The sequence below is a fragment of the Nicotiana attenuata genome, unplaced genomic scaffold, assembly GCF_001879085.1.
Source record: "Nicotiana attenuata strain UT unplaced genomic scaffold, NIATTr2, whole genome shotgun sequence".
Classification (NCBI taxonomy): Eukaryota; Viridiplantae; Streptophyta; class Magnoliopsida; order Solanales; family Solanaceae; genus Nicotiana; species Nicotiana attenuata.
Window position 1 is genome coordinate 49,359 of NW_017670550.1, and position 24,383 is coordinate 73,741.

A 24,383-nucleotide genomic window follows, 5' to 3' on the forward strand; every position below is an offset into this window, starting at 1 on the left:
TTATATTGCAAAAGGAATCTTTGATATAGATTTGTTGATTCTAACAATTATTGTCAAGGTTTTGTTGGTTATGGAAATGCAGGCATTTTCTGAAATTCGTTTTTGAAACAATCTATTTGTATATGAGAGTAATGCCATATTGTGATATTCAACAAGGTTCCAATCACATTGAAGATGATACTGCATGTATAGCTCAATTGAAAGAAGGACTATCGAATGAGACAAAATAAAGCACATTCACCAAAGTTCTTCAACAAATTTGCTCAAGTGATAATTTGACAAACTTCTTCACAGGCATTGCGGATCTCAATATTAGAGAAGTTGTTATACAAGCTTGGAATTCGTGGTCTCCGAAGAATAAGTGATATTTTCATCAGGGGAGGCAAATACGCGCTGTACTCTTTTTCCCTTAGCTAAGGTTTTATCCTACTGGATTTTCCTGGCAAGGTTTTTAATGAGGCAGCAAGTAATGCGTATTACAATATATGTGTACTCTTTTTTCTTCACTAAGATTTTTTCCCACGGGGTTTTTTCTTAGTAAGGTTTTAACGAGACACATTATCTATAGACATCCAGGGGGAATGTTGTGAAATATTATATTTTGTAGTGGATGTCTATAACTCCTAAAGAAGTTACTCCCACTACTCTTCTCCATTAACTTCCCACTATTCTTCACCATTATGGTTGTAACTCCCATAACTCTATAACTTCCTCCATGTTCTTCCCCATGATCTCAATAGTTAATACCATATTTATGATATCCCTTTGTACACCTCAATGTCATCCTATAAATAGAGGGTTGGACATTACATTGTACACACTTGAATATATGGAAAAAATAAGAATCTTTCTCTCTTGCTCCCTGCATTCTTGTCTATTTTCTTATTTTATATTATTACTTTCGTAACACTATACCTATTATTTAAGTAGCTAATTGATTTGTTGAATAAGAAGTAGGGGTACCGCAGGCACAAGAGGAGGCGCCAAAACCCAAAAAGCCGTGAATATTTACCTTAGCAGGACGATTTTGTGGATAAGGAAAACAGGCCGCGTTCCTTTCTATAACACTATAGCAAATTAGTCCTCTCCATTGCATTTGCTACATTTTGTTAGTACATAAATATGGCAGCTGCAGCTGCAACCTGCTGGTTCTCTGTCGGCACTTCACTATACTCTCTAACGTCCTACCGCTTCTCAACACCCATAAGACCTTTTTCTTCTTCTTCTTCTTTATTTATTCCTAAAGCTGTACATCAAAATCAATTTCAAAAGAAGGGTCTCAAGAATTCCACCTCAGAGGTACATTACCAAGCCCAATTTCTTGTCTTTACTACTTTCCAGTTAAGCATTTGCTTTATTCTCTAATTTTAATAAAAAGTGTCTTTTTATTGCGTTTCTGAGCTGTTTTTTTTTAGAAAATGCCTACATATTGGTTTGGGATTTAACAATTTTCTGATTAGTATAAGTCTTGAATAAGTATTGCACCTCTTGAGCTAAGTGCAAAAATGACCAATGAAGGGAAATTCGAGTTTTGGGTTTACTGGTTTTTATTATGTTTGTTAAAATGCCTTTGACACATGAATGCTCGTATTGCTATGTCTTTTCTTGGCAGTGGATGCTAGAAAGATATAAGAAAAGGATATGATACAAATATGTTCATGTATGATTTCCGTTATCCAAGATGTAAAGGAACATAGCTGATAAAGAGATAGAAGACAATTAGAGAAGTTGCAACAACAACAACTATGTCTCAGTTCCGAACAAGTTGGGGTTGGCTATAGAGTCCTCACTTATTCCTTTAGATCAACTCATATCATCATCATACCAAATAAAATAAAGTAGAAATTCTCTAACAAGTCTAAAACCTATTCGCAACTAGTAGATATCACCTGTATGGATCTTTATCTTTCGTTATACTCTATCTTTAAGTCTGCACTGATTCAAAGGATTTGTAGGTCTTTTGAGACAACTTTCTTTCATGTGATTTTAGGTCTACCATGTTCTTTTTTAACTCCTTCCCTCACTATAGTTTCACACCCACGGACACGTGCATCTGTAGGTCGATGCGAGACATGGTCAACCCATCTTAAGCGATCTTCTCTCATTTATCCTTATTGCATATGTAGTCACTTAATCTTATATCGCACATCCATCTTAGTATTCGCTTCTCTGTTGTTAGCAGCGCAACATTCACTCCATATAACTTTGCAGGTCTTAAAGTTGTTTTATAGAACTTACCTCTCACTTTGGTAGGCATCCTTTTATCACATAATATCCTTGTAGCACTTTCGCGTTTCATCCTTTCGATTTTAATCATATGAGTAGCATCTTCATCTACCATTTCATTTTCTTGAAACAACGATCCTAGATATCTAAATTATTTGCATTTTGGCATCGAAATCCGATCTAGTCTCACCTCAACTTCGCTCTTCTGATGCTGACTAATCTTACATTACATGTATTTAGTCTTTTTTTAGATCGTTTACCAGCCTTGAACTCTTGACCAGTAGTTTGGAGAGAACTCCGCAACCATTATGAACAAGGATTGCCGGTGATACTTCAAGCTTTTGGTTGACACCCTCGCTAATTTCATCAATTAATGCAACATCATCAGCAAATAACATACATCATGAGACATCATCTTGTATTGTGTTGGTTAGCTCATCAATAGTTAGGATAAACAAGTTGCGGCTCAATGCCAATCCCTATTGTAAACCCACTATTATAAGTAACTCCTCTGTATCTCCTACTGTTTTCTCACTAGTGATGATTCCTTCATACATGTCTTTTATGGCATTTATATACTTAATATGAATTCCTTTCCTCTCCATCACCCACCAAAAGACCTTTCATGGTACTCTATCATTTGCTTTCTCTAGGTCAATGAATACCATATGTAGATCTTTCTTCCTTTTGCAACATGTTTCCATCAATCGCCTTAACAAAAATATGCCTCTGTTATCGATCTACCGGACATAAATCCAAACTGGTTCTCTGTCACTCTTCTCGTGTTTCTAATCTATGATCTATCACTCTTTCCCAGAGTTTCATCGTATGATTCATGAGTTTAATACCATGATAGTTTCCACAACTTTGAATGTCTCTTTTGTTCTTGTGAATTGGAATCAAGTTACTTTTCCTCCACTCATCAGGCATCCTACCACTTCTTTATATAGCATCGAACAGCTTGGTGAGCCATTCTATTCCAACCTCTCCAAGACACTTCCAAATCTTTATAGAGATACTATCTGAACGACAAGATTTTCTAATCCTTATATTTTTCGCGGTATTCTTTACCTCTATGGTCTCAATTCTACGAGTGTAGCTAAAGTTTCTATCGTACACAGACATATAGAGGTCTAAAATGTTATTCTCTTGGTCCGAGTTGAACAATTGATCAAAAGCCTCTCCATCTCTCCTTGATCTCGTTATCTCGTGTCAACACTTGTTGAAAATCGTCTTTAATATACTTCACCTGGTTTAAATCCTTACTCTTCTTCTCTCTCAGTCGTCCTAGTTTAAACATTTCTTTCTCCTCTTCTTGTGTCCATAACTTTTGGAACAAGCCATCTAGAGCTTCCCCTCGGGCTTTACTAATAGCCTTCTTAACTTCCCTCTTAGCTCTCTTGTATTCTTCAAAGGGTACTATGTCTTCTGCTTTTGGCAACTTCCTATAACACTCTTTTAGAGAAGTTGGAATTCAATTTTTTTGTTGTTTGTTCTGTTGTCACTTGATGAAAAAGATATAACTAATGAATTAGTGAAAGAAAGTTTTGGTGAAGGAAACACGCAGCAAAAGCTTTTGTTGGTGATAGCTCGTGCTTGAATTCCACGTAAGTTTGATGATTCATATAGCCTGAATTGCTCTTATGAGTTCGTGTTTTCAGTACTCATGGCCGTGCGCTTGTCATGTTACTTTGTCCTAATTTAGAAAAAAGGTATTTTTCTTTTTGTTCATCAGTAAAGATTTTATTTAACAAGCAAAGGATGGATTCAGAAAGCAGTTGGTAAGCAGAACTTCCCATGGAGATCAAAAGAAGAAAGGCTATTGGCAAATAAAAATGGTAGAAGTAGTAAAAACGAAGCAGGGCGATCTCAATCAACTGCATTTAAATCATCTGGTCAGCAGAGGAAAGGAGCAGGAAAGGGAGCTGTATTTGAGTCAAAGGAGCAGCAGGTATGAAAGACAGTAATATTACTTCCTCTGTTTGTGCTGTCGAGGTGACTTTCTTTCTTTCTCATTCATGAGACCTATAAATTAGAAGGCAAAAAGCTGGGTCACTGAGGGAGGGTGAGTTGAGAACCTGAAAAGCCTTATTATTTTTCACATATCTTGGTTCTGCCATAGTTTTTATCACACAGTGATGTTCTTGATCTGTCCATAAGAGTCATTAATTAGCCTTGTTGGGATGCAATATGCATTTTCTTCTACTTTACTATGTTTGTGTCACCTTTTTACTGTTTTTTGCTGTGCTTGAAAACAACAGCAATATTCTCGAGATTGGTTTTTCTAGATATAAGGCTGTTTTCATGGACAATCAAAGTTCGTGTGTACTTTGATACTTCTGTGTTATCTCCATATTAGCTTCCATTCACCTGTTTATTTGATCCTTAATGGTTTTACTCATTGAATTATTTAGTTTGGTGCTTATAAGTCCTTTCTTCTTTATCATGTCCCTAAACGAAGTTTCATGTAGTCTTTCTGTTCTACACCCCACTATCCAAGTTGCTTTCTTTCCAGGTAGAAACTGGTATCATTGAAGATGCAACTTTTCTGAATGCTGTTGTGAAGGTAAATATGTGGTTAACATGGCAATATTTTTATTATGCTCATTTCGTTTGGAGGCCTCATCTTTGAAGCTCGAGATTTCTTTTTAATTTGCTGATTGTTTGACTGAATTTGTATCTGTACTTTCTCTTTCTACGATAATTACTTGTGGAGGGTTGAACCTTTAGCTCCTACCAAGTATTATCCTTTGGCTCCTACCAACATTCTATACTGACCCTTACTACTAAACCTGTAGCAAATTGATCTCAGCTCATCCTTGCTTAATGATCTCTTCACTGCTGTGTTTAGAGTTGAGACTAAATTCCCGATTATCTGATGTCTTAAGCCATATATTGTTATATACAAATAAAAACCACATAGTCTGATCTTAAATATTGTATGCTAGCCTCAAGAAAAACTGTTGGTGCATTTTTTGTATGCTTCGTTGGCGCTTCCATTTGACATAAGTTGATTTCAATATTTTAATATTAGGGTCTAAAATACCCTAATATTAAGATGAATGACATAAAATGACATAGACCTCCATAAACAATGAATGACAATCAATTTTCTTTTTTAGCATCAGTAGGTATATTAACAGTATGAATAGTCGTTTCACATATATCTGCAGTTGGATTTTTAATCATTTCCCGGAATGCATGGTAAATTTAAAATGTAATGCACTAACTTTTTCCTTTTCCATTATGCTTATCTGTAGGTTTACTGTACACACACCGCTCCAGATTATTCCCTCCCTTGGCAGAAACAAAGACAATTTGCAAGTACAGGAAGGCATGCATTTCCAACTTTTGCTCAAATTTATTATTTCCGTTAAAAGTTGTGAGAAAAAGAAAATTTCCTGTAAAAAGTTATTCTCGATTGGGCTTAATGGCTTTTGATTCTCATTAGGAGACATGGAATGAAGTTGTTCCATAATGTGTAATTACTTATGAGGAATTGTTGTTCTGTACGATAATTCAATGTTATGTGTGTGTGTGTGTGTGTGTGTGTTACATCTTTTAGGACGGGGGATGGGAGTGTCTACGATTCTGACTGTTGTTTGATCTGTTCAGTGCTTTCATGATTGGTGATGGGAAACTCTTGACAAATGCACATTGTGTTGAACATCATACCCAGGTATTTTTGCAGTTTTACTTTGCTATACTGACAATCTTCCTATTAACTGACTCTTCCATGTGTCTATCTGCTTTTATTAGAATATGAATTTTTTATTAGCCTGCTATGAATTTTTCTAGAATACATTTTTCATGAAATAATAGAAAGCCCTTAAACTAGAGCAAATGGTGACATGTGAATTGTATATCATGACCAGTAAATCATAATGGTAATTCTGTTTTGTTATGTAAACCCTGTAGTGTGGTTTGTGTTGGATATAATATTTCTTTTTCTGAGAGGAGGGAAAATCTAGGTCATCCATAACCACGGTCCACAGATCAAGGCTTGACTTTAGGATTAGACTGCATTTTTGGAAAAAGGTTAACATGCACTTTATTTCTTTTTTCTGTTAAAGGTGAATCCGTGAAGGAAGAAAACTTTTGATTTGTTATAAAAAAAAAAGCGTGCAGAAGATGTAGAAGTGAAAAAGTAACTCCACGATTTGTCTTCTTTACTTTTTAGGCTTTGCACTGTGCCTTCCACGAATTTTATAGTCACACTTCTTTTCTAGTTTTTAAAACTTTGTTGCAGCTTTTCATCCCGGGCAACATTTTTTTGTCAAAAACTTGCTGGAAAGGAAATCTAAATGCATGGTAATGAAAATTTCCATGCACTTCTCCCTCTAATTACAGCGATAGGGGTGTTGGGACTACTCAAATGAGAAACAACTTGACATAAAAAATAGAGGCTCATGTCTCCTGATGTGGATGACTTTCTTTCCGCCAGGAAAATGATTGGCATAGCAAAGGGCAATAATCTCTAAACTCAATGGCAAAGAGAAATTCTAAACGATTTGGATGGCACTGTGCAAAGTCTTAGAGAATTGTAATTTGGCTTTAAAAAAACTTAAAGAGGTCACGTTTGGGTTATCTAACCCAGGGAAAAAATATCCCTCCTAATCCACATCACCACGTGAAAATCCATCCCTTTTTGCAATTTACTCCATCCATGTCATCAAGGTCCATTTCTAAGCCCTACTATTTTCATCACTATTCTCTAGTGTATACATGGCTTCTGACTTGCTAGTCATAAATGGTGGAGACCTCTTGCAAGTATAGAAGGTTTTTTTACCCACATCTTTATTAAACTTTCTAATATATGCATATAAAAAATGCACTTTTAGATGAAGTATCTTTTTGGTGGCAGGTTAAAGTGAAAAAAAGGGGAGATGACACCAAGTATGTTGCCAAGGTATGCTTTCCACGGTGATTTGTCAATGCCTATATTACCTGGGAGTCTTCTTGTAAATCTTTTTTTATGGGGTAGAAGTCTTAAGGATGCAAACTTGGGTGAGGTAGACATAGATATTTACCCAGCCCAACTGCTTGCTGATCTAAACCAAAACTTTCTATCTGGGATCTGGTAAGAGGAAATGTGACACAACCCACTTAGCAGGTTTACCACGGGCTCCTTGGGTTAGTAGTTAGTTGATAATGCATGTTATATGTCTGTTGGAACATAAGTTTGGAGCTTTCAGCTAATTCCTTCAAAGAGCAGTAATCGCATTTGGTATTATGACTCAATCTATAAGATGGAAATTTTATGCTTATTTAAAGTAAGATGTTACTAGAGAATAAGAAATTAGCTTCTTTTTTTTTTCGCTCAAATAATTGTGGAGCTTCAATTAAGAAATTAGCTTCAAAAGCAATTGATTTTTATTTTTATCAACGCCTAGATGAAGTGGTGCATTTCCAGGGTTTGGTGTATTTATAATCTGACACAATAAAGACACAGTTTTATTCTTTAACTTAGTCATACTGGACCCAAAAATAGGTATCAAATAGATACGTTTTACTCTTTTCAATGCGGTTTAGGTACAGGCTAAACTTGTGTATTATTTGAGTGTACACATTATGGTGTGGTCAAGGTGTCTGAGTTGAGTCTGTGCCTATTAGGTGTAACTGAAAGACGATGACTTCACCAAATCCAGTAAAAGAGGGTATGCTAACTATTCCTCGGAAGTTCCGGTTTGATCTTTGCGATTTCTTGTTTAAAGAAGACAAGAACTACAGTCCTCTAGTTATCTGTGGTTTCACTCATTATTTCGACTGTTCTTATTCTGTCTCTCTGCATATGTGCGTATGCAAATACCATCCACACTGGGAGCTCCTGAAAAGTTTCCGATTTTAAACAATTGATAGGTAAACTAAATAGACCGCTTCACTTTTTTTCTTTTCTTTTGTAAGGCGAAATAATAAATTGAATCTGGAGTCTTGACAACCAGCAAATACTTTAAGACGATGCATTTAGTGATGCCTGCTAAATGTTAGACTATAAATTGAACAAAGGGATGCTATTCTTTAATAAGATCTCCTTTTTGATGTTGAGAATCATAGGCTAGGTGAGTATAGGGGCCTGATTGTTTGAAAAGTTGGTTTTTATAGATGAGAGTCAGTGTCGAAAGTGCTATAACATAATTGATTTTTGGTTCCTGGAATATTTTTAACAAAATTTCTTATTTTATGCTGAAAACCAGAAGCTGAGTGAGAGATGATTACATTTAGGCCTGATCTATCGGAAAGATAAGTATTCTTAGGTGAAAAGTGGTGTCAAAAGGCTCTTTACCAGAAAGTGGTGTCAAGCTAAAATGTCATTGGTTTTTGACGTTTAGTTTCATCATCTGTTAAATGCAGGTTCTAGCTAGAGGAGTGGAGTGTGATATAGCCTTGCTATCTGTGGAAAGTAAGGACTTCTGGGAAGGAGCTGAGCCCCTCCGCTTTGGACACTTGCCTCATCTGCAGGTGCGTCTCACATTCCTCAGTACAGATAAGTTCTGGTGCCAAATATATGCATGTATTTTTGGAATATTTGCTTTCTCATTTATGTTAATTTTGTCATATACAATGTTTTCCAATCATACTTGATTTTGGAGTAATATATCTTGGATTTGCCGATACTCTATAATAAGGTTGAGATTGTTTCTGATATTAGTGGTACTGGTATGTCTTATTTATGCCAGCAGTTTGGTATAATGTTTGGCTTCAATTGAAGAAATAACAGTTGATGCTTAGCTTTTATTTGGATTTAATTATTCTGTGAGGAGTAATAATAGTAAATCTACATGAAATTTGGGAAATCTTTGCTCAAAAAACTTGCTTAATTTTTGGGAATAGCTAATTTGTGGCTCACAGAGAGTGAAAACCTCTAGTAGCCATATGGATATATTACTTTATCATTTGAAGTTTGCTGAACCATTTTCTTCTTCTGAAATTGCCATTTTCAATTGAAGTTCGGATGAAATCTTGACTTCTTATTTAATACCCAAATTCAAATCTGTCCAGTTCTGTTGCATTTTACATAGGTATAATTCTTAAGCTGGAAGTTATTTCTGACTTGCAGGATGCTGTAACTGTTGTAGGTTATCCACTTGGAGGAGATACTATTTCTGTGACCAAAGGGGTGGTATCAAGAATTGAGGTCTGTTTATGTTGTTTGGATTTCAGTTTAATGTTTCATCAATTTATCTATGCTACCAGGCAGTAACTTCATCGTCATTAAAAGTCCGTATTGCTCCATTCGCCAGTGCTGCTCATTATCATTTTCTGGTCACACCATTTGGATTAACATGTTATGATTGCTCTTTCTCTTATCACATTGATATTGAAGAGTAACAGTTTTCTACAGTTAGAAGAACCGTGAAATATTTACTTAGGAACCTCCATAGATAATACATGAATTTCACAAATGCTTATTACTGACATGGTATTGAAGCAATAAAGAGATACCATGATTCTTGTTGCTTCTACTTCCAAATTAGAACCTATGCTGTAAGGCAGTTCGTTTACTATAGATCAGGTTCGTCATCCTAAACAAAAATTTGCGGAACATCTCTATTACATTACCTGGACAGTGGGCAAAATGACATTCCATCAATGACCTCCAGCAATTTAGCATCTTGATGGAAGCTAGGCACTATGGCGAATATCCATTCTTCTTTGTGATAATTGTTTTTTTTCTCTTTTGAATTTTCTTTTACTTTTACGCTGTTTTCTTCTTACTATTGCCCACTTTTTAATGGTTATTGTTACAGTTAAAGTTTATCACGCTTACAGTGGCTCTGGTGTTTTACTTATCACCAAAAAAAGTTAACAGCTTCCTTATTTCTTAGTTAATACTGAAATGGGGGAAATTTTTAAAAAATAAGTTGATCTTCCCTTTTACTCCTCGTGATAAAAAACACATTATACTATTTTGTTCTCCTAAATGTTGAATACTGGTGCTAACTCATATATTGGTCTTCATCATTAGGTCACGTCATATGCTCATGGATCATCTGAGCTGCTGGGCATTCAAATAGACGCAGCAATAAATCCTGGTAAATATGGACATTGATGATGAGACTCTTGATATATAAAAGAATGCCCAATAAATTTCTCTTATTAATCTAACTTGTTTTATAGAAAAGAACAAAAAAGAAAAGAGAATCTAACTTTTTGTTATGACTTCGTACATGTGCTTGTACGAGGATCATGGCTTGTGCTTTCTCTCTGTACTGTAGTTTCTGCTACTAATAGCAACTGTTTTAGGTAATAGTGGCGGCCCTGCATTCAATGACGATGGAGAGTGCATAGGGGTGGCATTTCAGGTAGTTTCTTGTCTGAGTCTGATATTGGTATTGTCAGGTTACTAAATTATGGCTTCTTCTGGATTACCATTTGGTCTATAAAAGATAATGTCTTTATGAATTGGGATGCAGCGTTTGCTCTTCAAGTTTCAAATGGTTTCTAACTACTTAATTGCGCTAGTTCTTCATTCTACCGCTACTGTTATCATCATTGGTTCGGAAATGCATGTTTGAACTAGTCTGAGACCTTGCTTCAAGACAGACCATAAAACTACTACCATTGGGAATTGGTAATTGCCTCCGAAGCCATATGCCTCATCAATAATATCACAAATTACTTTTTATACATTTTGCTTATTTGAAGCTTTTCTTGATATATTTTCTGCTTTACAAGTTCAAATTTCCTGAATCTAAACAGCAATATGTTCTGCCCTTTGATCAGTGGGCGAATCATTTTCCTTGTGCATTTCCCCGTCAAAACATGGTTATCATCATGCTGGTTTCTTCAACTATGACAAACTGATGACTCTGCCTTCATGTTTTCCTCTGAAAAGTTCTTTTTAAAGTTTGTGCTTTCTTTTCAGATATATGTTTTGACAAGAAAAGTCTTTTAGGTTTACAGGTCAGATGAGACTGAAAATATTGGTTATGTCATCCCAACTACTGTAGTGTCTCATTTTTTGGAAGACTATGAAAGGAACGGGAAGTACAGTGGTGAGTCTCCCTCTTTTGTGAAAATATGTGAATTTAAGGTATTCTATGTTGGGAAACTACCTAAATATCCAGGCCTCTGCAAACACTGTCTGGTTCCAATATCTTATTTTCCGGTATGCAAGAATTTCGATTTTCCAAATGACACCTATTGGCCACTGGGTGAATCACAAGGAAAGAACCTTCAATTGGACACACTTGGGTTTAAATCCTGTGAAATTAGGATTTTACAAGCATCCAACCCAAATGTCTAAAATTCAATTAATTTTGGAAAGAAGATAACCTATTCAGAACCTGCAAATGTTGACTATACCTGTTGTTTTGTTTTTAAAATACTCTTTGTTGAAGTGTTCTATATTGCTTTAGGGGATGAGTTATTATCTCCTTAAGGTCTTGGGCATTTCTCACCACATGAGCTAGCCTTTGGGGTTGAATTAGGCCCAAGGTCCATTTTATAAGGTATTGGATCCAGACCTATCCATAATCTTGGTTTACTGAAGCGTTGATGCCCATGTTGTATTTTTTCATGCTCCAGATGTGTAGCCCTGAGAGTGCCCGGGGGGAGGGATGAGGGTGGTGTTATAGTGTCCCATATTGGTTGAGAGAATGTGTTGTCTCTTTATATGATCTGGGGCGGTTCCACCATATGAGCTACATATTGGGTTGGGTTACACCAAATGTAACACTTTTGAGTTGCATGTTACAGAAAATCCCCGTTCTAAACTTGAACAGAAAATCCCAGTTTTAAAAAGGTTCTGTGGACGCCGTTAGACCAAAAGGTGCTTCCTGTAACAAACCCCATCAGCTCTCACAATGGTGAAACCAAAAACTAAGAAGACTTACTGCAAATCGGAGGAGTGCAAGAAGCACACCCTGCATAAAGTTACTCAATACAAGAAAGGAAAAGATAGCTTAGCTGCTCAAGGGAAGAGACATTATGATCGCAAGCAATCAGGTTATGGTGGACAGACAAAACCTGTCTTCCACAAGAAGGCTAAAACTACCAAGAAGATTGTGCTAAGGTTGCAATGCCAAGTGTGCAAACATGTATCCCAGCACCCAATCAAGCGGTGTAAGCCCTTTAAGATTTGTGGAGATAAGAAGGCAAAGGGAACTTCTCTCTTTTAAGTGGAAAATTCAAGCAGATGGCCTTCTTCTGTTCTGACATATTGGAATTGCTTTTCCAGTTGCAATGTAGTTTAAGATCCTTGACCATTAATATCTGTGTCGGGAATTCTGTTTTCCAATGATTTAAAGTTCGAATTTCCTTGTCTTTCAAAAAACAAAAATAGAAGTTTAGTTTGAAACTTAATCAAACTTGTCGGTTGCAGCAGCTGCTGCTCTACTCTTATGTGAGAATCAAGTATCTTTGTGCCTATTGTCAGTCTGTCATAATGGGCAGGTTGCAAATGAGAGTACCAAAGCATTTCAGTTCTGAGCCACAGACGTTTCTCTGGCAGCAAGTGCTGATGCTTCTTCGTTCTGCAAGATAAGCAAGGGTAGGTTTATGAGGGTTTTCGCTTAAGAATTTCAACAGTTGGTATTCCACGCATCCCTTTTTATATAACAATATTGCAATTTGGACAAGCAAAGAGTTGGGGGAATGGTTTGTTGTCTTCTTAAGGTCTTGGTATTTCTTACCGCATGAGCTAGCTTTTGGGATTGAATTAGGGCCAAGGCCCATTTTCTTGGTATGGTAATGGAGCCAGATCTATCCATATTCTTGGTTTACTTAGTTGTGGGCTCCCATGTTATGATGTTCACGCTCTAGATGTCTAGTCTTGAGAGTGACGAGAAGGGAGGTGTGGGTGTTATAGTGTCCTATATTGGTTGAGAGAATATGTTGTCTCCTTATTGATCTTGGGCAGTTGTCACTTCTTCAACTACATTTTGAGGTTGAGTGATGCCCCTTAACAATTTTGAGTTGCATGTTGTTTATTTTTGTTTTCTAGAGCTGAGGGTCTTTCAGAAACAGCCTCTCTACCCCTCCGGGGTAGGGGTAAGGTCTGCGCACACTCTACCTTCCCCAGACCCCACTTGTTGGATTTTACCGGGTTGTTGTTGTTGTATGTTATAAAAAAGCCCAGTTCTAAACTTTGAACAGAAATTTATTTTTAAACTTAACCAACTTGCCGGTTGCTACTGCAGCTGCTCTACTCTTATGTGAGTATCTAGAATCTTTCTGCATATTGTCAGCCTGTCATAATGGGTAGGTTGCAAAAGAGAGGACCAAAGCATTTCACTTCTGCGCCATGGACGCTTCTGGCAGAAAGTGCTGATGCTTCTTTGATTCTGCAAGATAATAAGGGTGTGTTTGTGAGAATTTTTTGCTCAGGAATATTAAAAGTTGGCAGTATTACAGTTTGCGCAAGCAAAAAGTTTTTTTCTTTTACTAAGATGTTCTATATTTTTAAATTTTTATAGTTATAATTGGTTGCGATTCATAATTCTTCTTCATCTAGTTTCTTAGTGTTTCAATTTTCTTCTACTCCCTCAGTCTCAATATATGTGGCAAACTTTTCTTTTTAGCCTGTCACAGAAAAATCATACCTTTCTATATTTAGAGATAATTTAAATTTAAAATTCTCATTTTACCCTTAATGAGATGATTTATAGCTACACATGTTTATGACTGGTTTTAGACCACAAGTTTCAAAAGTCTTTCTGTTTTAAACTCCGTGGTCAGTCAAACAATGCCACAAAATGGGACAGAGGAGTAAAAAGATAGTTTTTTTTTGTTCCAATGCACCCGAAAATCATATGATTTGAACCTCCTACTCCAAACGCTTTCGTCATTTACGGAACAGAGGAAATACTCAAAAATAACAACAAAACAACCAAGTGAAATCTCACTAGTGGGGTCTGGGGTGGGTAGTTTGTACGCAGACCTTACCCCTACCCCGATGGGTGGAGAGGCTGTTTTCGATAGACCCTCGGCTGAAGAAGACGAAAAGAGACAGTATATCAGTATATCAGTACCATCAATATACTTAGAAAGAAATAACAGCTTCACAAGAACATAGACGAAAAGCAAAACAATAACCAGTAGATAAAGCCTGACACTAATGTCACGACCCATTTTCTGAACAAGCTGGGACCGGCACCCGATCACTAAACATGACCGAGCAAACCATCTGCGCTTATCAAATCTATTATAACTTCAAATTTTATATGCCACAAGGCAGTACTGCAACCAAATACCTTTAAATAATTTAAATATCTAAAACAAGCCAACTTCAAAACTTTATTTGTAGTAACCAATGAAATACTGCTAAGTTATTATAAAAAAACATCTGAATCTTAACCTACCGACTGTGTCTATGAAGCCTCTACTGATAAACTGACGCATTGCTCAGGACATGAGATTTTCTGGCCAGTTCTCTAAGTAAACAAAGAAATAGCTAAATAAAAATGACTCTAAGGAATACTCCACGAACAAAAGCAGAGCTCACCAATAGCACTGGAAGAGAAGGAAGTCCTAACTCGTAGTCTGCTCGCCTGCAAAACCGGTTCCTACGTTGTACCACAGACCAACGTAGGTTCCCAAAAGAGAACGTCAGTACCATCCATTGTACTCAGTGAGTCTCAACGACAGGGGACGAAACTTTAATAACATATACATTACGAGCAAAGATCCTAAATGCATGTAAAACATAAAGCTTATAAGAACAATTCTAAAATAATTGCATAATAGCAGTTTATGAATATTCTTAAAAAAATTCTTTTCTTTTTATTTCTTATAAAAAAAAATACTTCACTTTATACTTTGAGAGTTCCAACTATCCTGACTTAATTCTGTCTCAGTCACCGTGTGATCGGCACGGGTTCGATTCCAACCTGATCGAATAGGCCCAATCCACGAGGTGCCACTCGCTTCATGGTTCTCAGCGCTCATGTATCATACCTTAGCATGGCTAAGTAATTTCTCAGCAACGAGACCCTCGGCTCGTGTGCTCCCTACTTTGGCACAAGTAGTTTCAGGAAGTCAACGCCTTGGTCAGGACCCTCGGCCTGGACGATGACCCCTTTTCAGAATAAGGGATACTCCCTTTTTTCTTTCTACTTCTTCTTGTGACTTTTCACAGTCTAAAGCTTTTCTTTTTGGAACATCATGCACATGCTCATGCTGGTATCCTTAAATGTAAAACATGGCATAAGAATGAAATAAACATCTAAAAGTATTTCTAAAGATTCTTGCTTCTTCATAAATTTTCAACATGAAAATAACATATAAGAATAACACAAACATCTGAAAATTTATGCACATATATCATAATAAATCATCTAAACTTTTGCTAGAACAATTCTAAGTTAATAGGTATTCACTCGCTCCAATTAAGTAAATATAAACTCTTTTAAGCAATTCATCAAACACCTTGTATGCGTGCTTTTGTGAGTTAGACCACTTTAGTAAAGGGTTATATCAACTCATCTCAAAACTTCTCGAGCCAATACGTAGACCCCAGTCCAATTTATACCCGTCAAATAATTGATTCTACAACAACCAGTGCATTTTAATTAATTTTAAAGTTTCACACCTAAACATCGAATTTATTGTTGATATAGAGGAAGAAGGGAATTAACTTTTCAATTTTACCTGTTACTACTGTAGGATAATTGACAAATAGAGAATTTTATATACATGAGTTCAGGAACAAGTGGGTTGTGAAGAACCCTATAATTTTTCGTGAAATTTCTGCCGCCTCTCGTAATTCCGTGCGTCTGTTTCTTTGTTTTCTGATCTCTAAGGCATAAGCCCTTTCTTTGTTCCCTTCAAACCTTTTAGCTTGAATCACGTGACTCTCTTTTGCTTAATTGTTTTTTTTTGTTTGTATAACGCTTTAAGCCTTTGTTTACAACAGCCCTTTTATGGGCTTTAGGGTAATTTTTTTTTGACTTAACTAATAGTTAATGTTATCCACTTTTTAATAATTAATAATATTAAAAATTATTAATAAATCCCCTAATCGTATATCCAATTCTTTATAAATAGAGAAGTAACTCAAAATCAATCATAAGGGTTTAAATCCGTAATAGAAGTATAATTTGAGATAAAAAAAATTAATAATTAAATTCTATATTTAGCGTGTCTTGAAACTTTTATATATTTGAGGAGTCTTACAACTAAGAGGAACGAAAGAGTAATGTGAAGTCAACATTAACCACTAGCAGTCTAAAACAAAATCCTAACAGACTAGCCTCACTCTGGCGCGCCGTAGGAATATGCGTAACTACCTCCTAACCTACCACCCTAATGCTCGACCTCCACAACTTCCTATTTACGGCCATGTACTCGGTAATCTGAAGCCTCGTCATGTCCTTCTTGATCACCTCTCCCCAATACTTCTTAGGCCGCCCTCTACCTCTCCTCGCGCCCACCAAAGCCAGCCGTTCGCACCTCCTTACCGGGGCATCTGAGCTTCTCCTCTGAACGTGCCCGAACCATCTGAGCCTAGCTTCCCGCAGCTTGTCATCCATGAGGGCCACGCCCACCTTCTCTCGAATATCTTCATTCCTAATCTTATCCATCTTAGTGTGCCCGCATATCCACCTCAACATCCTCATTTCTGCTACATTCATCTTTTGGATATGTGAGTTCCGAACTGGCCAACACTCACACCATACAACATAGCCGGCCTAACCACCGCTCTATAAAACTTACCTTTGAGTATCGGTGACACTTTCTTGTCACACAGAACTCCAGACGCTAACCTCCACTTCATCCACCCCACCCCTATACGGTGAGTGACATCCTTACCGATCTCCCCATCCCTCTGTATAAACGACCCAAGGTACTTGAAAGTTGAAACTGCTCCTCTTGGGGATGACTTGTGATCCAAGCCTAACGTCCAATCCCGTTACGTCGGCTCAACGCTGAACTTGCACTCTAGGTATTCCGTCTTAGTCCTGCTCAACGTGAAACCCTTAGGGCATGTCTCCAAGCCTCCAACCGCTCGTTGACGCCGTCTCGCGTCTCATTAATCAGAACAATGTCGTTAGCAAATAACATACACCATGGCACCTCCCCTTGAATATGGCGTGTCAGAGCATCCATCACCAGGGCAAATAGGAATGGTCTGAGTGCAAATCCTTGGTGTAGCCCCATGACAACCGGAAAATGCTCCGAGTCGCCTCCCACTGGCCTAACCCGAGTCTTAGCTCCATCATACATGTCCTTAATCACCCTAATGTAAGCAACCGACACACCTTTTGCCTCCAAGCATCTCCATAGAACCTCTCTAGTAACCTTATCATACGCTTTCTCCAGATCAATAAACACCATATGAAGATCCTTCTTCCCATCCCTGTACTGCTCCACCAGCCTCCTAATAAGGTGGATAATTTTCGTAGTAGAACGCCCTGAAGAAGTATTCAAAATAACGTGATAGATAAAGGGTCACAGTGAGAATCAATTCCTAGAGAGAAGAGGTGGGAGGGCATGAGGGCAAGTGGGGGCATTATCGTTTCCCAATGCATCCTTATTCAAAAATGGTTTCCTTTATTATGTTTTTTGCCCTTAATCCTTAAGCATAAAAGTAAATTGGTCTATCATGTATAGTGTAAGCCCCAAAAGCAATATAGGCTCTAGTATTACTTTATCATTGCTAGTTCTAATGGTTCCTTCTAATTGCATGGCTATTTTAGTAATTATGTTAAACATAGGTTGAAGTTTTAACCTGTAACTTTCAAAAATTTATTGGTCCATTCAATTTTAGTTACTAATTTGTCGATTTTTTTTTGTTGACTGTAAACCACTCATTTGTTCATGTGGTGCCTATTTTTTATCTCAATTAAGATGAAATTCATTTATCAATGTTGAAGACATAATTAAGTATTTAAGCGTGTGCTCTCTCTAACAACTTAAACTTTAGATGAGATGGTTACACACTTCAACATAGTATTAGAGCAGACAGGGGTCTTGGTTTCTAGTCTCACCGCCACCCACTGTCAAAAAGAATTTCCACGTGCTTGGCCCATAAAAAGAAATCAGGCCTCCACGTGAGGGGGCATGTTGGCGATATAATTAAGTAAATTAAAGTGTGCTCTCTCAAACAGCTTAAGCTTTTAGATGAGATGCTCTTACAAGATACTGCATAGTAATTTGGCAATTAGTTGTGTGCGAAATTCCTTGGTCCCATCCTTTATGCGTTACAGAACTACCAATGCTCTATATGATTTGATTTGAAGGCTTCTTTTGTTCCTGTAGGTTTTCAACAGCTTATCTAACAGTATTGCGATTTCAGGTTTTCCTTGCCTTGGAGTATTGTTGCAAAAATTGGAGAGTCCAGCACTTCGTGCCTGCTTGAAAGTGCCTTCGAATGAGGTTTGGTTTTGTAGCTAGATATATGAAGAAGTCCTTATGGAGTTGAATAAGCACTTTATAACAGATATCTTTCTTTGTGGAGTTCCTTACTAATTCTTTTATTGGTCATTGTCTATTTGTGGGGGAGGGGAAGAGAGGAGAGATCGAATTTCCATATTTGAACCAAAATGAAACCCCTTTTTTCTTTTTAAGTTAGCTGTTTGTTTGTTCTTGTTTCCCAGTAGCGCTGTAGAAGTCTTCAAACAACTTTGTTACTGCTAGAGAGAGAATGGGTACTACAACAACATGAATAGTGTGAGAGAAGGGGAAGGATCCAGTGGCTAAAGTTCTACAGAGAGAGAAAGGGGCTTGTTGTGGAGAATTCAGAAAATCAGGACAGAATCTTTGTTTAAGGCCTTAAATATGAGAGAAAAGGTGGACATTTAAATAAGACACTGCTATCTCCAATTATACAGAGCCAGTTATCAGTTAAAAACACTGCCATCTCCAATTACTGTTCCATTGTAATTATACCAAGCAGATTTGGTCTATGTTTATTGATATCTTTGGAATCAATGGGTCATGCCAGGAATCATTTAGCATGAAGTAATCAGTTGGTACAGTCAGTCATCAGATAAGGGAAGCAGTCTCTACTGGAATGCAGTAGCTAGTTGCATTTTTTGAACACCTGGCTAGAGAGAAAAAATAGATGTCTTTATGGAAAAGTGGAAAATATCTTATGTTTAATCTAGATGTTTGAATAGTTTCTTGTGGTACTCATAAAGAAAATTCCTTACCTTTGCATCCAAAAAGAAGTTATCATTTAAAACATGTGAAAAGTGAGTTAAAGAAAATAGAATAAGTGTCATTTGGTTTCTATCTTGGGAAAAGTGAGTTCATCTGGGTAGGGATTGAGGTAAAGGCTCCAGGCTGACATCTTTTAACACATAAATGATCTGTTTAGAGTGGAAATTCCCTTATTGAGTAACATCAATGATATCCTCTTCTGCGACATTGCTGGATCTTGTTGAAGGATCTGTTATGAGCATTCAAGTCTCTAATTGTGTGTACCCCTTCAATTCGGCCAATCATGTAATTAAGTGACATAACCTGTCAACTGAGCGCTTTTATCAACTTAGATATTTCTAATTTATGCCTCATCAGAAAGCAAACCTATTTTGCATTTGTCAATTGAAGATGCCTGGGGCAATAATGTGCTCGAGGCATTCAAGTATAGTGTTTGCTGATAGTATCTGTATGGAAAGGTTAATCACTAATCTCTAGATATCCTTGTTCAATACATGATTGGTAATTGATTTGCAGGGCGTACTCGTGCGGAAAGTTGAACCTACTTCTGATGTTAGCAATGTCTTGAAAGAGGTACCATCAATTTGTAACCGTTCATGAACCTTTTGACTTCTAGAGATTTTGCTGTTATGCATGATTATGTTCTATGACATTTGAGCGTACTCGTGCATTCTGTTTTACTTGTTAATGTCAACCCTTAATGGGTTGGCAGGACCATGAAAATAAGATTTTTTTTAATGGGAGTCAGAATTAGTGCGTAGCTGAGAAGCGTAAAATGGAATTGTATTTCATGAGAAGCTCGCTGAAAGTAATAGCTTATAATAAAAGCCTCAAACCAATTATGAGGTCTACGAGGCTAAGGCTGAATCAGCCGATATTGTTTACTGTACGAATCTGTGAATCATATCACAACTAAGGATCTGGTGACGAGTGTTTCATAGGCGGATCTAAGTTAGAGAGAAAGAACACCATGAAAAACTTATCTTGTTGTGCCCATTATTTTGGAGAGTCGGTTATAATAGGCATCAGTATATAAAATTTCAACCTTTTCTGAGATGAGTTTCCATGTTTAGATCTGATTTCTTCAAATCTTGTCAACTTATCAAGAGCATGATAAATTCTACTGAGACGGCTATTGTACAAAGGTTTACCCTGACGCTATGAACAAATTGGCAAGTCTTAAGAGACCAAAAGGAACTGGATTTGGGTCTAGTGCTTTCATGAGAGTCTAGACTATTGAGCATCAACTCTCTCCTACACAAGCTTTTTATTTGCTGAAATCTCTTGAATAGTCTAATTAGATGGTCAGTAATTCTTTTTCATGAACCACAATTAGATTGCACTAGACCAAGAATAGTAATTTTGCTACCTAACTTCCTTCTCTTAGTAATTGTATGGTCACAAGAGATGTGAGGATAGGTATCGAAATAGCCCCTGAAGGGTTTGGACAGTTGCAGGAGTGAATTTTGTGAATTCTATTAACTATTACCTGTCTACTGTGTTGGGATATTGGTACGAGATTTCAAAGAGGACAGATATGATTTGAAGATGCCCGGCCTAGACTTAGTCGGGAATTCTAAGACGCTAAAAAAGAGAAGTTTCTCCATGCTAAATCTTAATACAATGTAGAGAATCACTTAGATGAATGAGTAGAAAGTTTTAGAATATGTGGGAGATTGTCTCTCCGCTACAATATAGGGTAGCTTTATTCATAAACTCCTAATGACTTGGAAAAGAAGAGTGTAGAGTATCTTTGATCATTTTTAGTTAGTTGACCTATTTCGCATGGGTATGCCTGTCTCTTTGGCAGGGTTAGTTTTTCCATTATCATTAGGATGTTATTATGGTAATGTCACGAGGTTGGATAATACTTGGTTCATCTTTTTCAGGGAGACGTGATTGTTAGCTTTGATGGTGTCCGTATCGGGTGTGAAGGGACAGTGCCATTTCGATCAAGTGCACGCATTGCATTTCGCTATCTCATCAGTCAAAAGTAAAGCTTAGTTACTTCCAGAGAAATTAGATTTGCATTTAAGCATAATCCCAAAAGCAATACAATGTTGACAAAAATTAGTCACTTCATTTTCAGTTTGAATAACTACTAACTTTGGAGCTGCTTCTTGAGTGGTAATGCCAAATTTGCAAGAAACTACTTTGATGTTTTCTGCATCAAAATTCTTCTTTTGATTTTTCTTTGGCTAGTGGGGTCATTATCGTCTTATACTACAATCAGGGTTAACTGGTAAATTATTCTATTTCATTGATGACTTGATCCACGATCCTTAGCATCAAATATGAAGGTCCTCATGCTCCCTAGTCATATTACCCCCCTTATTGTAAAGTTTGCACATATGCCTGTTTATATGTTACACAAAGGTTTTGTCCTCTTCAGGTTCACTGGTGATGTAGCCGAGCTTGGTATTATTAGAGCTGGGGAATTCATGAAAGTTCAAGCAGTTTTGAAGCCACGTGTGCATTTGGTATGTTCGCTGGCCCTTTGTTTCTTTGTTGACACCATCATTTAATCTCTGTATAATTGATTTAAATCAGTTGCTCTCTTCTGAAGGTTCCTTATCACATAGAATGCGGTCAGCCTTCATACCTAATAGTTGCCGGCTTGGTGTTTACACCACTATCCGAACCCTTAATAGGGTAAGATTACTAAAGATATCCTTGTATTTTCTTAATGGGGCTAGCATTCTGTTATCTCGTCGAGTAGATTCTGGTGCACCAATTCTTGGACTGAAAGCAATTTGTTCATCTTTGTTTGCCAGGGAAGAATGTGAAGATAGCATAGGGGTGAGTCTCACAAATGGGTGATTGCTCACAAGATTACAAACATTCTACTATGGTTGAAATTAACTGGTTTCTATGAATTTTGTCAGCTAAAACTATTGACAAAGGCTCGATACTCTTTGGCAAAGTTCGAAGGAGAACAGATTGTTGTACTATCACAGGTATATAAAGAGAAAATTTCAGTCTTTGACAATCAATCTGCAACCCTGAGCCACTTGCTGTTTTTTGTATTGGACTTGAAAGTTTGAACACACCCAGCCCCGAGTCAGTGCCACCTCTTTTATGATGCTGACGGGTTAAATCTAAGTAAGGAATGCTATGTTGGTAATCGTTATTTTACTTACAGGTCTTGGCGAATGAAGTGAATATCGGGTACGAGGATATAAGCAATGAGCAGGCAAGTTATTTTCCACTTTGATTTCATAATCCTTCCCAAGTTTAATCATGAAGAATAATTGGTTTGTACATCAAAGTTCCATTTTTAGTCATTTATATTGCTTGAATAAAATCTCAAATAGCAATTTCTTGGCAGATCTTGAAGTTGAATGGCACTCGAATTAAGAACATTCACCATTTGGCTCATCTAGTGGATTGTAAGTGTTGGTACAGATAATCATTTTAGCTTCTGTTACTCTAACCCGAGCAGTTATGAATGGTCATATATGTTTATTCATGCAGCTTGCAAGGATAAATATCTAGTGCTCGAGTTTGAGGACAACTTTCTGGTTGTTTTGGAAAGGGAAGCAGCCGTATCTGCATCAGCTAGTATTCTTAAAGACTACGGAATTCCAGCTGAAAGATCATCCGATCTCTTGGAACCATATATTGATTCCATCAGACCAGATGAAGCAACCGATCAACACGAGTTTGGTGATAGTCCAGTTTCTAATTCTGAATTCGGCTACGAGGGGCTTCTTTGGTCTTGATCATGACCTATAAAGTTCAGTTTAGCTTCTCACCTGGAGCCTTCTTTAGATATCATCTCTAAGATGGTTTACTTTGACAGTTATTTGTTCCTTGATACTTCACACAGATGACCAAGCAATATTTTGTCCATGAAGAATCTGTATAGTAGGGCTTTAGTGCTGTCCTTTTTGTCAAAGCTATTGCAAGATTGGCCAAAAAAGTGGATAATCATTTTCCAGTACAAATGGAGGGAGCAGCAAAAAATGTCCTCCAGTTGAAATTAGTTTGTGGGTGGAAATGTTGTACTATAGATTAGGCATGGAGCATTTTTGAGTGCTTTTTTTTTTTTGTTTCACGGGTATGTAGTCTCCCTTTAGGGAACATGCTTCTCTTTATTTATTTTTATGTTTTGTAATTGACACGATTCAATTTTGACAACAATTAATAAAAGACTATGTTTCGCAAATAGTTCTATTTACATAAACTATCATCCTAAGTAAGGGTGTACATAGGTAGGGTTGGTTTGGATTTTACAATTACCAAACCAAACCAATTGTTTCGGGTTATTAAATCTAAAGACCAGACCAAACCAATAAATCTCGGGTTTTTCAATCTCGGATTTTCGGGTTATTCAGGTTTTTTCGGATTTTTTTCCCGGTAAAATCTTCGTAGAACAAAACATATAACGTATGCTCTAAATATTTCTTTAACCCTAGTAAGATACAACTATATAAAGTATTTTTCAAGAAAATAATACAAAATATGAGATGTGTCATGGCATTATCCTAAAATATTTAACAATAAAGATAATAAAATTATGTAATATAAATATTGCTAATTAAAAAGCCATAATAAAAATAAACATAATCTAAAAGTACTAAGTCATGCTAAAATAAATAGACTAATAAGGGAGTATTAATTATATGACTAAACGCTAAAGAAAAATAAAAATAGGTTATGCATTTTTATCTAAATTATTGAAAAATAAAAAATAAATATTCAATACATTCCCGTTCGTAATATTGAATTGAATGTCTTTTGTTAGCATTAGTATTGATTTAATCTTGGTTTGGGCTTTTGTTAGTATTATTTAATTTACTAATATTAATAGCTATAAAATTTATTGGATCATTCAAAAGTTCTAAGTCCAACCTTGAAATAATACCTTAAAAGATAAAATTATGAATTTTTTTAAGAAATATTTATAAATTACATCACAATAAGTATATTGAGATATTAAATATATCTAAAATTTCTATATATGTAATGTCGGGTTGGTTTGGTTTCGGTTTGATTTTCTTTAGTTAAAATCAAACCAAACCAATTATAGTCGGATTTTTTTTTGAGAAAAC

The 24,383-nt window shown here is 36.6% G+C and overlaps 2 protein-coding genes across 2 annotated transcripts; both read left to right on the top strand.

The window, feature by feature from the left end:
* Positions 1-971: 971 nt before the first annotated feature.
* On the top strand, positions 972-23,497 carry LOC109240849 (protease Do-like 2, chloroplastic). The gene is made up of 21 exons (XM_019407532.1): positions 972-1,299; positions 3,998-4,177; positions 4,742-4,792; positions 5,487-5,560; positions 5,842-5,905; positions 7,091-7,135; positions 8,578-8,685; positions 9,284-9,361; positions 10,193-10,259; positions 10,471-10,529; positions 11,123-11,222; positions 18,464-18,543; positions 19,846-19,902; positions 21,219-21,322; positions 21,722-21,809; positions 21,896-21,981; positions 22,104-22,128; positions 22,215-22,286; positions 22,472-22,522; positions 22,658-22,718; positions 22,804-23,497. Exons 1-21 carry the CDS (start codon positions 1,123-1,125, stop codon positions 23,049-23,051), a joined length of 1,875 nt encoding a protein of 624 aa, XP_019263077.1. The 5' UTR covers positions 972-1,122; the 3' UTR covers positions 23,052-23,497.
* On the top strand, positions 11,229-13,077 carry LOC109240850 (60S ribosomal protein L44-like). Its single transcript, XM_019407533.1, has one exon. The coding sequence runs from the start codon at positions 12,033-12,035 to the stop codon at positions 12,345-12,347; it is 315 nt and encodes a 104-aa protein (XP_019263078.1). The 5' UTR covers positions 11,229-12,032; the 3' UTR covers positions 12,348-13,077.
* Positions 23,498-24,383: the final 886 nt, after the last annotated feature.

Excerpts from the sequence above, each read along its gene's own strand:
- LOC109240849 (XM_019407532.1), top strand. The coding sequence starts at position 1,123 with ATGGCAGCTGCAGCTGCAACCTGCTGGTTCTCTGTCGGCACTTCACTA. Across the intron at positions 10,530-11,122 it reads GCATAGGGGTGGCATTTCAG|GTTTACAGGTCAGATGAGAC; the intron begins GTAGTTTCTTGT and ends AAAGTCTTTTAG. Across the intron at positions 21,323-21,721 it reads CGCTATCTCATCAGTCAAAA|GTTCACTGGTGATGTAGCCG; the intron begins GTAAAGCTTAGT and ends TGTCCTCTTCAG.
- LOC109240850 (XM_019407533.1), top strand. The coding sequence starts at position 12,033 with ATGGTGAAACCAAAAACTAAGAAGACTTACTGCAAATCGGAGGAGTGC.